The 10835-nt window shown below is 41.3% G+C and overlaps 2 protein-coding genes across 2 annotated transcripts; both read right to left on the reverse strand.

The window, feature by feature from the left end:
• Nucleotides 1-1310: 1310 nt before the first annotated feature.
• Nucleotides 1311-3127, reverse strand: cox7a2l (cytochrome c oxidase subunit 7A2 like). The gene is made up of 3 exons (XM_030775373.1): nt 3051-3127; nt 1980-2111; nt 1311-1877 (listed from the first exon to the last, which is right to left on the reverse strand). Exons 1-3 carry the CDS (start codon nt 3120-3122, stop codon nt 1737-1739), a joined length of 345 nt encoding a protein of 114 aa, XP_030631233.1. The 5' UTR covers nt 3123-3127; the 3' UTR covers nt 1311-1736.
• Nucleotides 3128-6125: 2998 nt separating this feature from the next.
• On the reverse strand, nt 6126-9886 carry LOC115813225 (potassium voltage-gated channel subfamily G member 3). The gene is given in 5 exon segments (XM_075353577.1): nt 6126-6317; nt 6320-6547; nt 6549-6771; nt 9265-9409; nt 9412-9886. Coding segments are annotated over 5 exon segments (1263 nt in total).
• Nucleotides 9887-10835: the final 949 nt, after the last annotated feature.

Consider the following 10835-nt stretch of genomic DNA (forward strand, 5'->3'; position numbering starts at 1 on the left):
GAATGGTGTCTGGCTGTCACCCTGTTTTAGGTGAATCATTCTCTCTCTCATTGTCATAGATTGTCTAGTTCTGCTTTGTGTTCTGACAGCTTCTCGAATGCCAACATGCAGTCAAACAGTGTGCCTGCTATGCATTGTATTATTACAAATGACTGCAGAGAAACTGAGTGAATAAGACATAAGGGAACAAAGAAACATATTTTCTTTTATTTTAGTTGTCTAACGGAGGACTTTTCTTGCTTGCTCATAGCTTGTAATGACAGAGAAAGACAGAGAGAGAGAGAGAGATTCAATAGGCTTTTGTTTGCCTGAGTCCTCTTCGCAACCCTGTCTCAAACTCTGTTACCATGTGAACAGTCAGATATGGAAAATCAGAGAGTGACTGAGTGTGTGTGAGTGTGAGTGTGAGTGTGAGCGTGTGCGTGCGCCTGCATGTGCACAACTATAGCCATTCACATTCAGTCTTATTTAATACCGCACTCATGCAAACGTGTAACAACACACAACTTTAAATGGGCACTAATGCATTTTCAGTTATTTTAGACAAAGTCAGCACTCCATCAGGCATGAATGATACTCACGTCACTTATCTCCAGTAATTACATGTAAAAAAAAATACACATCTCATCTAAAAAATTGTGAATGATCAACACCAAGAAAAACAAGGTGGAAAATTAAAAAAGAAGAAAGGACGAAGAATCACTCGAGTAGGTATATTGTTTTTTTATTTTATTTCCCATCTTTTTTTTTTTTTTTTTTTTGTCCTAAACAAAAGTGACCTTTTTGAATGAATCACAGACCACCAGTGCCGTGCTCACACGCAGCAGTGGGGTCTTCTGGAGAAGGACATTGGATAGGAGCAGTAGCAGCGGAAGACCTCCGGCCTCCTAAACGAATCACAGGGTAATGACATTGTGATGTAACTTGATAATGCCACATACACACACACACAGCAGAACTACCTCATGGTACTAGATGGGGTAAAGCTAGTGTGTGTCAAACTGAAATGCAACCACCCTGTTAATACAGATCTCATCCCTGCAAATAGCACAGTAACAGCCCAAATGACTACCGCCATCTCATTCTGCATCTAACACTAGACCTCAGTTCACTTTGTTCATTCGCTCATTTACAATTTAATTTCAGGTATAACTCTGCTTCCTAAAGCAAGCACGTACAAAGCCAAGCAAGGAACAGGTGCGCCAATGACACACAAGCCAATACAGCGATCTCTCTCTTTTTCTTTCTTTCTTTCTTTCTTTCTTTCTCCCTTTTTAAATGCAATAACCCCGCACAGTCTCAAATATCAACATTCATCAACACCCTTTGACTATCAAATGCGGTTTAACGTTCAGACCAGACCAGTACTGAAGATGGTGGAGAGGCAAATGGTCTCAGTTTTCTAGCTCTTCTCTAACTGCGACTCTCTAAAATGACAACTGGTTTATTGTATGCGTCTAAATCGTGATGGCGTCATAACAAATATTTACACCTTGCACTCTGTCTTTACATATAATAGATTGTATTTCATTGAGAGAGGGCTTTGTCTTTCTGGGTCAGTGCAGAGGGAATGTAAACCAATGATGGGTTTCGAGAGGCCAGCTTGGGTTGCCTCTGTGTTCATCAGGCTCCAGCGCTGTTGTCAAGGTGACGATGATTTAAAAAATAAATTAGCAATAATGTTTTACAGTCATTGAAAAGTTCATGGAAGGTGAAGCGAAGACGCAGGTCGACGTTCACTTGTTTTTAGGCTGCGCGGCTATATACAGGGCCACCAGACAGTAGAGAGCGCCACCAATTGTTAGAGCCATGGTGGTTCTGTAGAGCAGGCGGTCTGGAACGCCGCGCTTGAGATGAACTGGGATCCCGTCTGACGTCTGGGAGAGAGAGACAGAGAGAGAGAGAGGGAGAAAGAGAGCTTTAAACAACTTTTCTTGGTTGCAAAACCCAAAGCTGACTGGTCGTAGAGATTCACGTACCTGGAATATTCTCTGAAGATCAGGAACCTTGTTAGCACCCATGTATTCTGCCACTGCGTCAGAACCAACCACTTTGGTTGGCGTAGCAAAGATCATTGCGGGTGTTTCTGTGGGTACGCTGGCTCTCAAGCCCTGAAAACAGATTACACAGAAGTCGGATCCCTGCTATTTGAAGGTTTCTACAGGAATGCTGTGAAATGAACAGAGATTAGACTGCTCAATAGACCCTGCCTTAATTCATTCAAAAATATGGTTTGTTTTCACCAATATCTATTCTGAAGTTATGTCAGGGCTCAGTAAACATTTGAAGCTCATAATGCCACTGTATCACAAAAGGTCATTTAAGGACACAAAGTTGCCCGAGCTGACAGACTGAGTGCAATTTTGTTTAAATGGAAGTGCTCCTCGATGTTCAAATACAGATAAACTTGTACTTAAAAATACAGTATATTGCAGGGTTTAAGGTGTACACACTTGGAAAATACATGTAAAGGTAAAAGATCAAGCAGAATATCAAAATAATTGTTAGCTCTGACAAACAATAAACTGTTAACATTTTTGTTACTTTACATGTTTGCTCGCTCACTAACCGCAGAAAACTATCACTCTAGTACGCATCTTTACCCACTGACTACGAGACCAAACAGGGCGTTTCATGTAGATTGTGGACAGGACATTGATGCCTAATGATTAGGGGGGCGGCAATGGCCATCAATCGATATTTAACATTCACGTTTTTTGGAAGTGCATAGACAGTTCAGTCAGCTTTAGACCATGACGTGAACACCTTGCAGCAGGGACCACGTTTACAAATTATTTTACATTATTATCTTCTTCTAAAACGTGATCTAAGCCGGTTAAGTATCTGAAGGATAAAACCCGAAGCATCTCTGTACACAAGACTCTGAATAAACGTAACATTTCATATTATGCTCTAAATTCATGCAAAAAAAAGAAAAAAAAAATCGTATTTAGCCATTAGCTACCCGGCTTCTCATCTGGCAGAGTGAAGGTCATTCAAGTTCTTCAAAAGCTTTCCTTTCAGCAGTGTGAAAACACAAATACACTTACCTGTGGGTTATACGCTGAAGACGGTGCGGATCCTGTCAATCTTTGAGTGAAGCCACTAAACTTATAATACATTTTGTCAGTTCTAAGACTATTACTATTGCTGGTAGCTCTGTTCTAAGCTTTCACACTCACAACCGGCTTACTTGTGTAAGAATTTGTCCAACGAATATGACGTAACTTGCCGGCTTTGGTCAAATATCGCGTGACTCAGACATGTGTTAACTGAGGCTAACGACCTCTCACGTGGAACTGTTACCAGCTCTCCCTTATCTGACCGAAAACTTTGCGATGATGGGAGAAATCGCAAGACTGCTTTTAAATGATCTGAAAAGTTTCAAATCCGTGGCGTCAAAGAAGTGATCGTAGATGCAGTCCCATCGTACTAAATGGATGAGGGGATGGCTGGATGGGCTTTGACAGACAGACAGATCGATAGATAGATAGACAGACAGACAGGCAGATAGATAGATAGATAGATAGATAGATAGATAGACAGACAGACAGACAGACAGACAGACAGATAGATAGATAGATAGATAGACAGACAGACAGATAGATAGATAGACAGATAGATAGATAGATAGATAGATAGATAGATAGATAGATAGATAGATAGATCCATTTATTACTCCTGGTTTTCATTTATCCGTTCATTCGTTAATTTACTGAAAGCACACTGCTATGTTAAATAATCATTTTATTTTGTTCATATTCAAATATCTTTGCAACAAAGCCATCTGATCTCAAATGTACACTAAATATATAAAATAGATGTTTTACAAAATTAGGAACTAAACTTTTTTTTCCCATTTTTTTTCCCCATTTCATCCTGCACAAAATGCAGTCACATAACAGAGCGCAATCCAAAAGGCTACATATGATTTCAATGACGTGTGAATACTTATCAACAAATTAGATTACCCACAAACAGCCACAGTAAGCATTTAAGCATACAGTTTCACAATAATAATAATAATAATAATAATAATACTCAACTAAGGGTTTACAGGTAATATTAATGGATAGGGGGGAGTCCAGGGTGTGGTTTGTCCTTGCCATTGACTACCATACATATGTAGGATATGTACCTACCATGCTTCTTTTAAAGCATGTTTCACATTGCATAAAATGTCCGTCAGTCAAGCAATGTCGGGCAAGAGTTAGAAATGTTCCTTGCATAAGTATGAAAGTCAATGAAAAGGACAATTCTTTTCTCTCTTTTTTTGTACCATCAAAGAGGCAAGCCCACAGGGAACAGTTATATTTCAGGTGGCTCTCTTCATTTAAATGTATACACCATTCATTTACTTTCAGCAAAGAAACAAATTCAGATCTCTTTCTCTCTCTTGATTCCCCACTAAATCATCAGGTGAGATTTAAACTCAGCCATCAGAGTTTAAACACTGAGAACAGCACAATCTGATGATGTCATTTATATTTAACAATTTGTTTTTAAGCATGTCTGTTTCAATTTGAACATACAGATAGATTGGCTACAGTTTCCAGAGTGCAATGTATTTCAGAATGCCGAAAGAGATTTGCAGTCACTATTATTCTGCAAAATTACAGATGGAGGACACACAGTGGAAGAGAAGGAATCCTTTGAGTGATGTCAAGAGTGAAAGCTTTTTCTACACACAGATGTGGATGCACACACACACATACACACACACACACACGTTTCAAGCTGTCAAGTGTCTGAGGTGTTTGCTAATCAATTTAGTTAACACCCCTCTATGCACTCAGTCCTATTCCTGAACAGGTACTTTGGCAGGTGGTTGCTTCCGTGTGTGGTTAAGAGGCTTGTTTTTCACATTTTGAGTATTGATGCAAAAAGCAGAGGTTAATGACCATCTCTGTGTGCCAACAGTGTTCAGCATTTAGCACAGGGAACACATTCACAGTCACGCCTACATTTGTTTCATAGTAGTATATAGTTTAAGTGCACCATGCTGAAATTATTCATTCATTAAACTCACTGCACCTGTCTTCTTTCTTTACTCAGTCTATAAGACCCTTTCATTATCACTTTTTCATTTTCTATCCTCCCTTTTTTTTCTCAGTTTTTTTTCTTGAAGCATTTCTTCTTTTCTCAGGTTCTCCCCCCTTCCCTTTCTTTCTTTTCTTTTTTTTCTCTCCTTCACATTTGGAGAGCATTCAAAGCCGAGCTGAACTGAGCGATCTGACGAGCAGGAGAGATCTCTCCATGGGAACGGAGCGTTTCTGGATGTGAAACCACACTAGGGAACATGAGGAAGAACCCACTGAAGTCTGCTGTGCTGTCAGGACCTGAAAGCCTTTGCCAGACGGCCTTCACAGGCAGCCGGGCCATCTGGACGTGCTGGTTGCCATAGTTGGCCTTTTCAACTTACACAGGAATCACTGTTTCTTTGGATTGGTTTTCATTAACGTTCACATGCACGGGCTTACAATGCAAAACTAGTTGTTGTGACGCCTTTGGGTTATAATGATTATTTAAGTGCATTCTAACATGGAACCACAAATTTAATCTGCATTCTACTCGGGACTTTGTGGTGGAAAAAAGAGGATATGAAATGAGCAGTGGTGTGCTCTGTAAGATGTAAGAGTGAGTATTCTAAGTGTCTTTTGACAGATATCTGAGATCAGGATATATTGCCTTAAAGCACAGAGGTACCTACTTTACATTTTAAATAGTAAACAGTGTCATTTACATCTTGAGGCTATGGAATTTTCTGGAACATTAGGAACAGAAATCATGTCCTTATCGAAGCACACTCGTCCCCAGCAGATGGAAGAAAAGTCACTCTTGAGTACAGTTGTACATCACTAATAATATCAAAGGCCAGCTTCCCGGTCTGCTTTGAAGTACCTGGCTGGAATTCTGTGTCATTTTCAGAAATAGTTCTCTTTGAAGCACTCTTACAAAACATTTTGAAACAAAGGCACAAAAGTGAAGGCGTGTGTGTGTGTGTGTGTGTGCGTGTGTGTATATGTGTGTGTGTGTGTGTTTTGGGGGGGGGGGGGGGGTACAAGTAATGACTGATGTGAGGCTGAATGCTAAGAGACCCTGGTGAGCCCAGAGTTACTTGAAAATCAGTTGAGAAACTCTGCAGACAGGCTTCTAACGCAGCGTGCTGAACGGAATTTGAGCTCGTGGTAGCACTGCACAAAGCTGTGATAGATGAAGGTGATGGGCAGTGCCAGTAGCACGATGCCACTCACCACACACACACCACCCAGCACACGCCCTGGCATAGTGATGGGATACATGTCTCCATAGCCGACCCGGTCGTCATGGAGATAATAACCCACCAACAGGCCGCTGGGATGCTGGTGTAGTCATCATTTCTGGTCTCAAGGTCCAGGCCATGCTCCAGGAGCTGGGCCAAGGCACTGAAGATCGCCATGGCAACGCATACAAACACTAACAGCATGACCATCTCACGGTAGCACCTGCGAAGCGTCAGCCCAAGTCTGCAGACCAAAAAGTGCCGCGCCAGTTTGATCAACCAGAAAAATGCGCATAATGCGTAGCACGCGTAGGGTTACCCCTGCCCGTTGTAGCTGAGGGTTTTCCCCGGTTAGTGCTGTCATAGCAACGGAGACGTAGTAAGGTGTTATAGCCAGCAGGTCGATAATGTTCAGTGGGCGACGCACAAACTCACACTTGTCCCGCGAGACAATGAAACGCACAATGCACTCAGCAGTAAACCAGCCAATGCATACAGCCTCAATAATCCTGAGAGAGACACAGATAGAGAGAGAAGAGTGAGAGAGAGAGAGATGAGAGAGAGAAGAGAGAGAGATAGAGAAATAGAGAGAGAAGGGGAGGAGAGAGAGAGGACAGAGAAAAATTAAGAGCGTGAATTTGAATTATCACCATTAACATCTTCAGTATTAGCCAGCTATTCACTTTTAGTACTTTTAGTTTAATCTCTTTGTACACTGTATACTTACACTTAATCTTTTAAAATGCAGGAGGTATTCAGTTCTTATGCCATGCAGCCATGCAACTTTAGTGATTTTCCTCCTGACTGGATGCTCTAGCATATTCCATATCAGTGAGCTCATGCACAGGAGAATGTAAACATCTCTGAGCCTTGCCCAGTATAAACAGAGTGGAAAGCTAGAGGCCACTCTTGACAAAACTTTAGGATGAAGTACCAGACCACTACTTCTTTACTTTATTAAACATCCAGTGACAGGACAATATTCATACCTTAAAATGCTCTGATGGGTGAGAACTATCTGTAGTTGTTGTTGTTGTTGTTGTTGTTTTTTTTTTATATATAATCATTCTCCCATAATTAACTGGCCATCTGATTTTCAGAGACAGGGTGAGTTTTAAAGGGTGACCTAGTGAATGCAGAGCAGCACTGAGCTTTACAGTCAGAAGCTGGGATGTGTAGTGAAGTGTTAAACTTAGGGGACCATGCAGTGTTGGCTGTGAAACACCACAGCATGGAAGAACCCGGTCACACTTCACAGCATTTGTGGTAGGGAGAGAGCCTGTGTTTTGGAAAAACTAGTCAATACATTCAGTTACAGCTAGGTAGCCTAAGCATGTGCGAATTTGTGCTTTTCCTATGTGGCGTGGTTCATCTGCATGTGTTCTGAGACATATAACATGTACACACACATGCTTCATTGTTACCGGTCAGGTTTGAAGAATGGAAAAGGATGAAGGCTCTGTGATGCCTGCATTTCTGAAATTCGGGCTCGTTCATTGCAGCCCCATGCATGACAAACACTGTAGCTGTTTCCAGCTCTACATAGCTACTGTAAATAATAAGTTAACACGTAGCCTACCTGTCCATCGTGACACAGAACACGTAGCCACACAAGAGAACAGAATCAAGAATGCGCCAGAGAGCAAGACGAACACACATTTCCAGACGGACCAGTGACAGATATACACCAAGCGGTTGAAAGAGTTTGAAGAGCAAGACCCATCGTGCGCGATGACATCCAGAAAACACAAATTACAACAATATCGTCAGTCTATGAAGTGGGCTAAAAAAAAGTGTTTTATGAGACGCTGCAATGTTTGACAACATAATTTGTTTTAATTTGACAACTTTCAGATAACTTTAGATAGTTTATGATTTAACATAGATGAACCTGCATCGTTACCGTTTGCATAGATACTCTATGATCGGCTTTTACGCAAGACACAGTAATAGGTTAGGCGACATCCTATGGGCAATGGCGGTATTGCTTCAAATTATGCCGTGACAGATTTTTATAGATCGCAGTACGTTATGGTGCACTTTTGTAAGGTAATTTTAATGTTTTTTGATGATCTGGTGCATTGAAACGCTGACATGCTCATCAAAAGTATGAAATCACTTGCATATTAAAATCAGGACAACTGTCGAAATGACTGAGAATATCACTGTTCCTTTTAGCTTACTGATAATGTGTATTACATTTGCGCTGGCAATTAAAAACACACTAATGACCCAAATTTCCATACTTCCTTTCTTTCTTCCTTCGTCAGTTGAGCTGATATATATATGTGGGGGTTTTTTGTTGTTTTTTTTTAAATGAATTTGAGAATCTTTTATTTTCTTTGATATCTGCCCTGAAGTGGATAGCCTACACTCGCGATATACTGCAGCCAAATGGTATAATGAAATAATTTGCTGGTATATCCTGACAACTTCAACACCTTAACTTGTAGAAACTGTTAGTAAAAAAGAGACGGGCCAAATCAATCTCTGAAGTGCTCAAATTTGAATTAGACTATTTTCTGATCCACAGCTTAACTCTAAGGGTCCATAAACCTTTACAAGACAAACATCCGAGAACTAGGGCGGCGACTGGCAGTATAATTAAGGGGGGAAAAAACAAGTTAGTCCTATTAAACTCGGCACATCCATTTTTCTTAAGAAAGCGGTATTTCAGGAGGGGTGGGGGGGGGGGGGGGTTTGGGCGCTGCAAAAACAAAGGTGAACAGTTCAGAATCCGCACAGCACACAGGACAATAGAGGACTAGACAATCAAACATGGAGAAAGAAAGTGAAAAGCTGAAAGAGAAAAGAGAGACTGGTGTGTGCAAAACAATACTGCACTGCGATATTGCTACAGACGTCTTTATTAGAAAGTAAGTGCTATTGGCATGAGGAATTGCCAGTTGCATATCTCCGAAAAAATGAATTATTGTGATGAGTGGGGAGCGCTTCAATCAATGGGGTGTACACTGCTTAAGGATGCGTAGTCATACCCTTACCTATGTTCTTCCACAATGTTGTTTTTTGCCGTGTCCCAGTCCGGAAGAGTGCTCGCACAAAGTATTACCATAGACACAATCACAAACATGACTGAAACTGAGGCAAGGATTTGCGCTGCTACAGACGACGCCGGCTCCTCAAAGTCCTTCGCATTCTCTCCAGCCACCGCGCGTTCCCTCTACCACCAGTAGACCTGTTATCCTGCTCATCCTCTCCCCTGGACTCGTCCTCTGCCTTGATGTCTTCCTCTGAAAAGTATGTATATGTGTCGGACATTCTATCATCAAGCCGTCGCTGACAACAGAACTCCAAATGAGAGCTCTCCAAACCCCAGTAAATCATTTCATTGTAAAATGAAAGTTCACACATTTGCGGAACAAATCTTAATTTGCCAGACCTAACATATAACATGATAAAAACAAAAGCCTCAGAGTGCCTGTCGAAGAAAAATTCGTTTCTCTCCCGGTCATAATCATCGCACACTTCCAGGACCTCTTTCTCGGACGAACAACTGTGCAACCTGCTTACTCTTCGGAGAGGGAAATCCTTAATAACGTCTCTTGTAAACGCATATTTGGTGCCGCCAACGTTCAGGATACAAATATTCTTGCCAAACTTCATCTTCAAACTAGACAGTCGAATACTTCATCAGTTCTGGTGAAGTAGGCTAAAAAAAAAAAGAAGAATACTGCAAATCATTTAGTTATTCGCCCACTCATAATTAGGAGACCATGCCACCTCAGCTGGAAACGTAGACTCCTGTCCTTTGAGCAGGAGGTCCTAGGGCCAGGGATTCTCCAGAGTTCTACTGCACTGTAGCACGTCATGCACAGGAGTGGGCTGTTGTTCTCTCTCTCTGTACGTCTACCCAACTAAATTACATCCTTCAAGGGGCAGTACCTTGTAATGATGTCACGAATCCCCACGCCTTAATTCAGTTTATGCTTTGTTTTAGGCATAGCAAAATATTTGCCAAAGACAGGTTTAATTAAAACAACGACCATGCTCTTAAACAATGCAAACACAGACTTCTCAGGTGCTGTTATAAATTAAATACCTGGAAGTCAACCACACTAGTTTTGCTTATCAGTGAGGGAAAGGCTTATTATTACCCTTCTGGATCTGACAGAATTGATAGTTTGCCTTTGGCACAATGTCAAAAAGCATAATGGAGAGCACCCTAAATATACTGGTAACTGGATGAGATTTAATGCAGAATCAGTTCAGAAATGTTATCGTGAACGGAACTTGCATGCAACCATCCACAGGTACAGTGCTCTTGACATAAAAGAGGAACCGGTATGAATAAAATATGAGTTGTCCGATAATCTACTCATTTTAAGTCTCCAGACATTTTGACGCAGACCAGTTATCCAGTCATCAAAGGCGACTGTATGTAATTATATGGTTATCATATAATTACAATACACTGCTCGCGTCTCTCTCTCTTTCTCTCTCTCTCTCTCTTACTCTCTGTGCCCGCGTTCGTGAGACGGTCGGCCTTTCCCTCCTCCCCTCCCTTTTCTCCTCCCTCATCAGGAAGCTGCTCTGGGTTGATCTGTGTCGTTTT

This window comes from Chanos chanos, chromosome 5 (genome assembly GCF_902362185.1).
Source record: "Chanos chanos chromosome 5, fChaCha1.1, whole genome shotgun sequence".
In the NCBI taxonomy this organism is placed as follows: Eukaryota; Metazoa; Chordata; class Actinopteri; order Gonorynchiformes; family Chanidae; genus Chanos; species Chanos chanos.

Bases quoted from the DNA above. Each gene is read 5' to 3' on its own strand.
- cox7a2l (XM_030775373.1), bottom strand. From the start codon at position 3,122: ATGTATTATAAGTTTAGTGGCTTCACTCAAAGATTGACAGGATCCGCA. The intron at 2,112-3,050 runs GTAAGTGTATTT...ATCTGTTTTCAG, and splicing joins CTTCAGCGTATAACCCACAG to GGCTTGAGAGCCAGCGTACC. The intron at 1,878-1,979 runs GTACGTGAATCT...TCTCTCTCCCAG, and splicing joins ATCTTCAGAGAATATTCCAG to ACGTCAGACGGGATCCCAGT.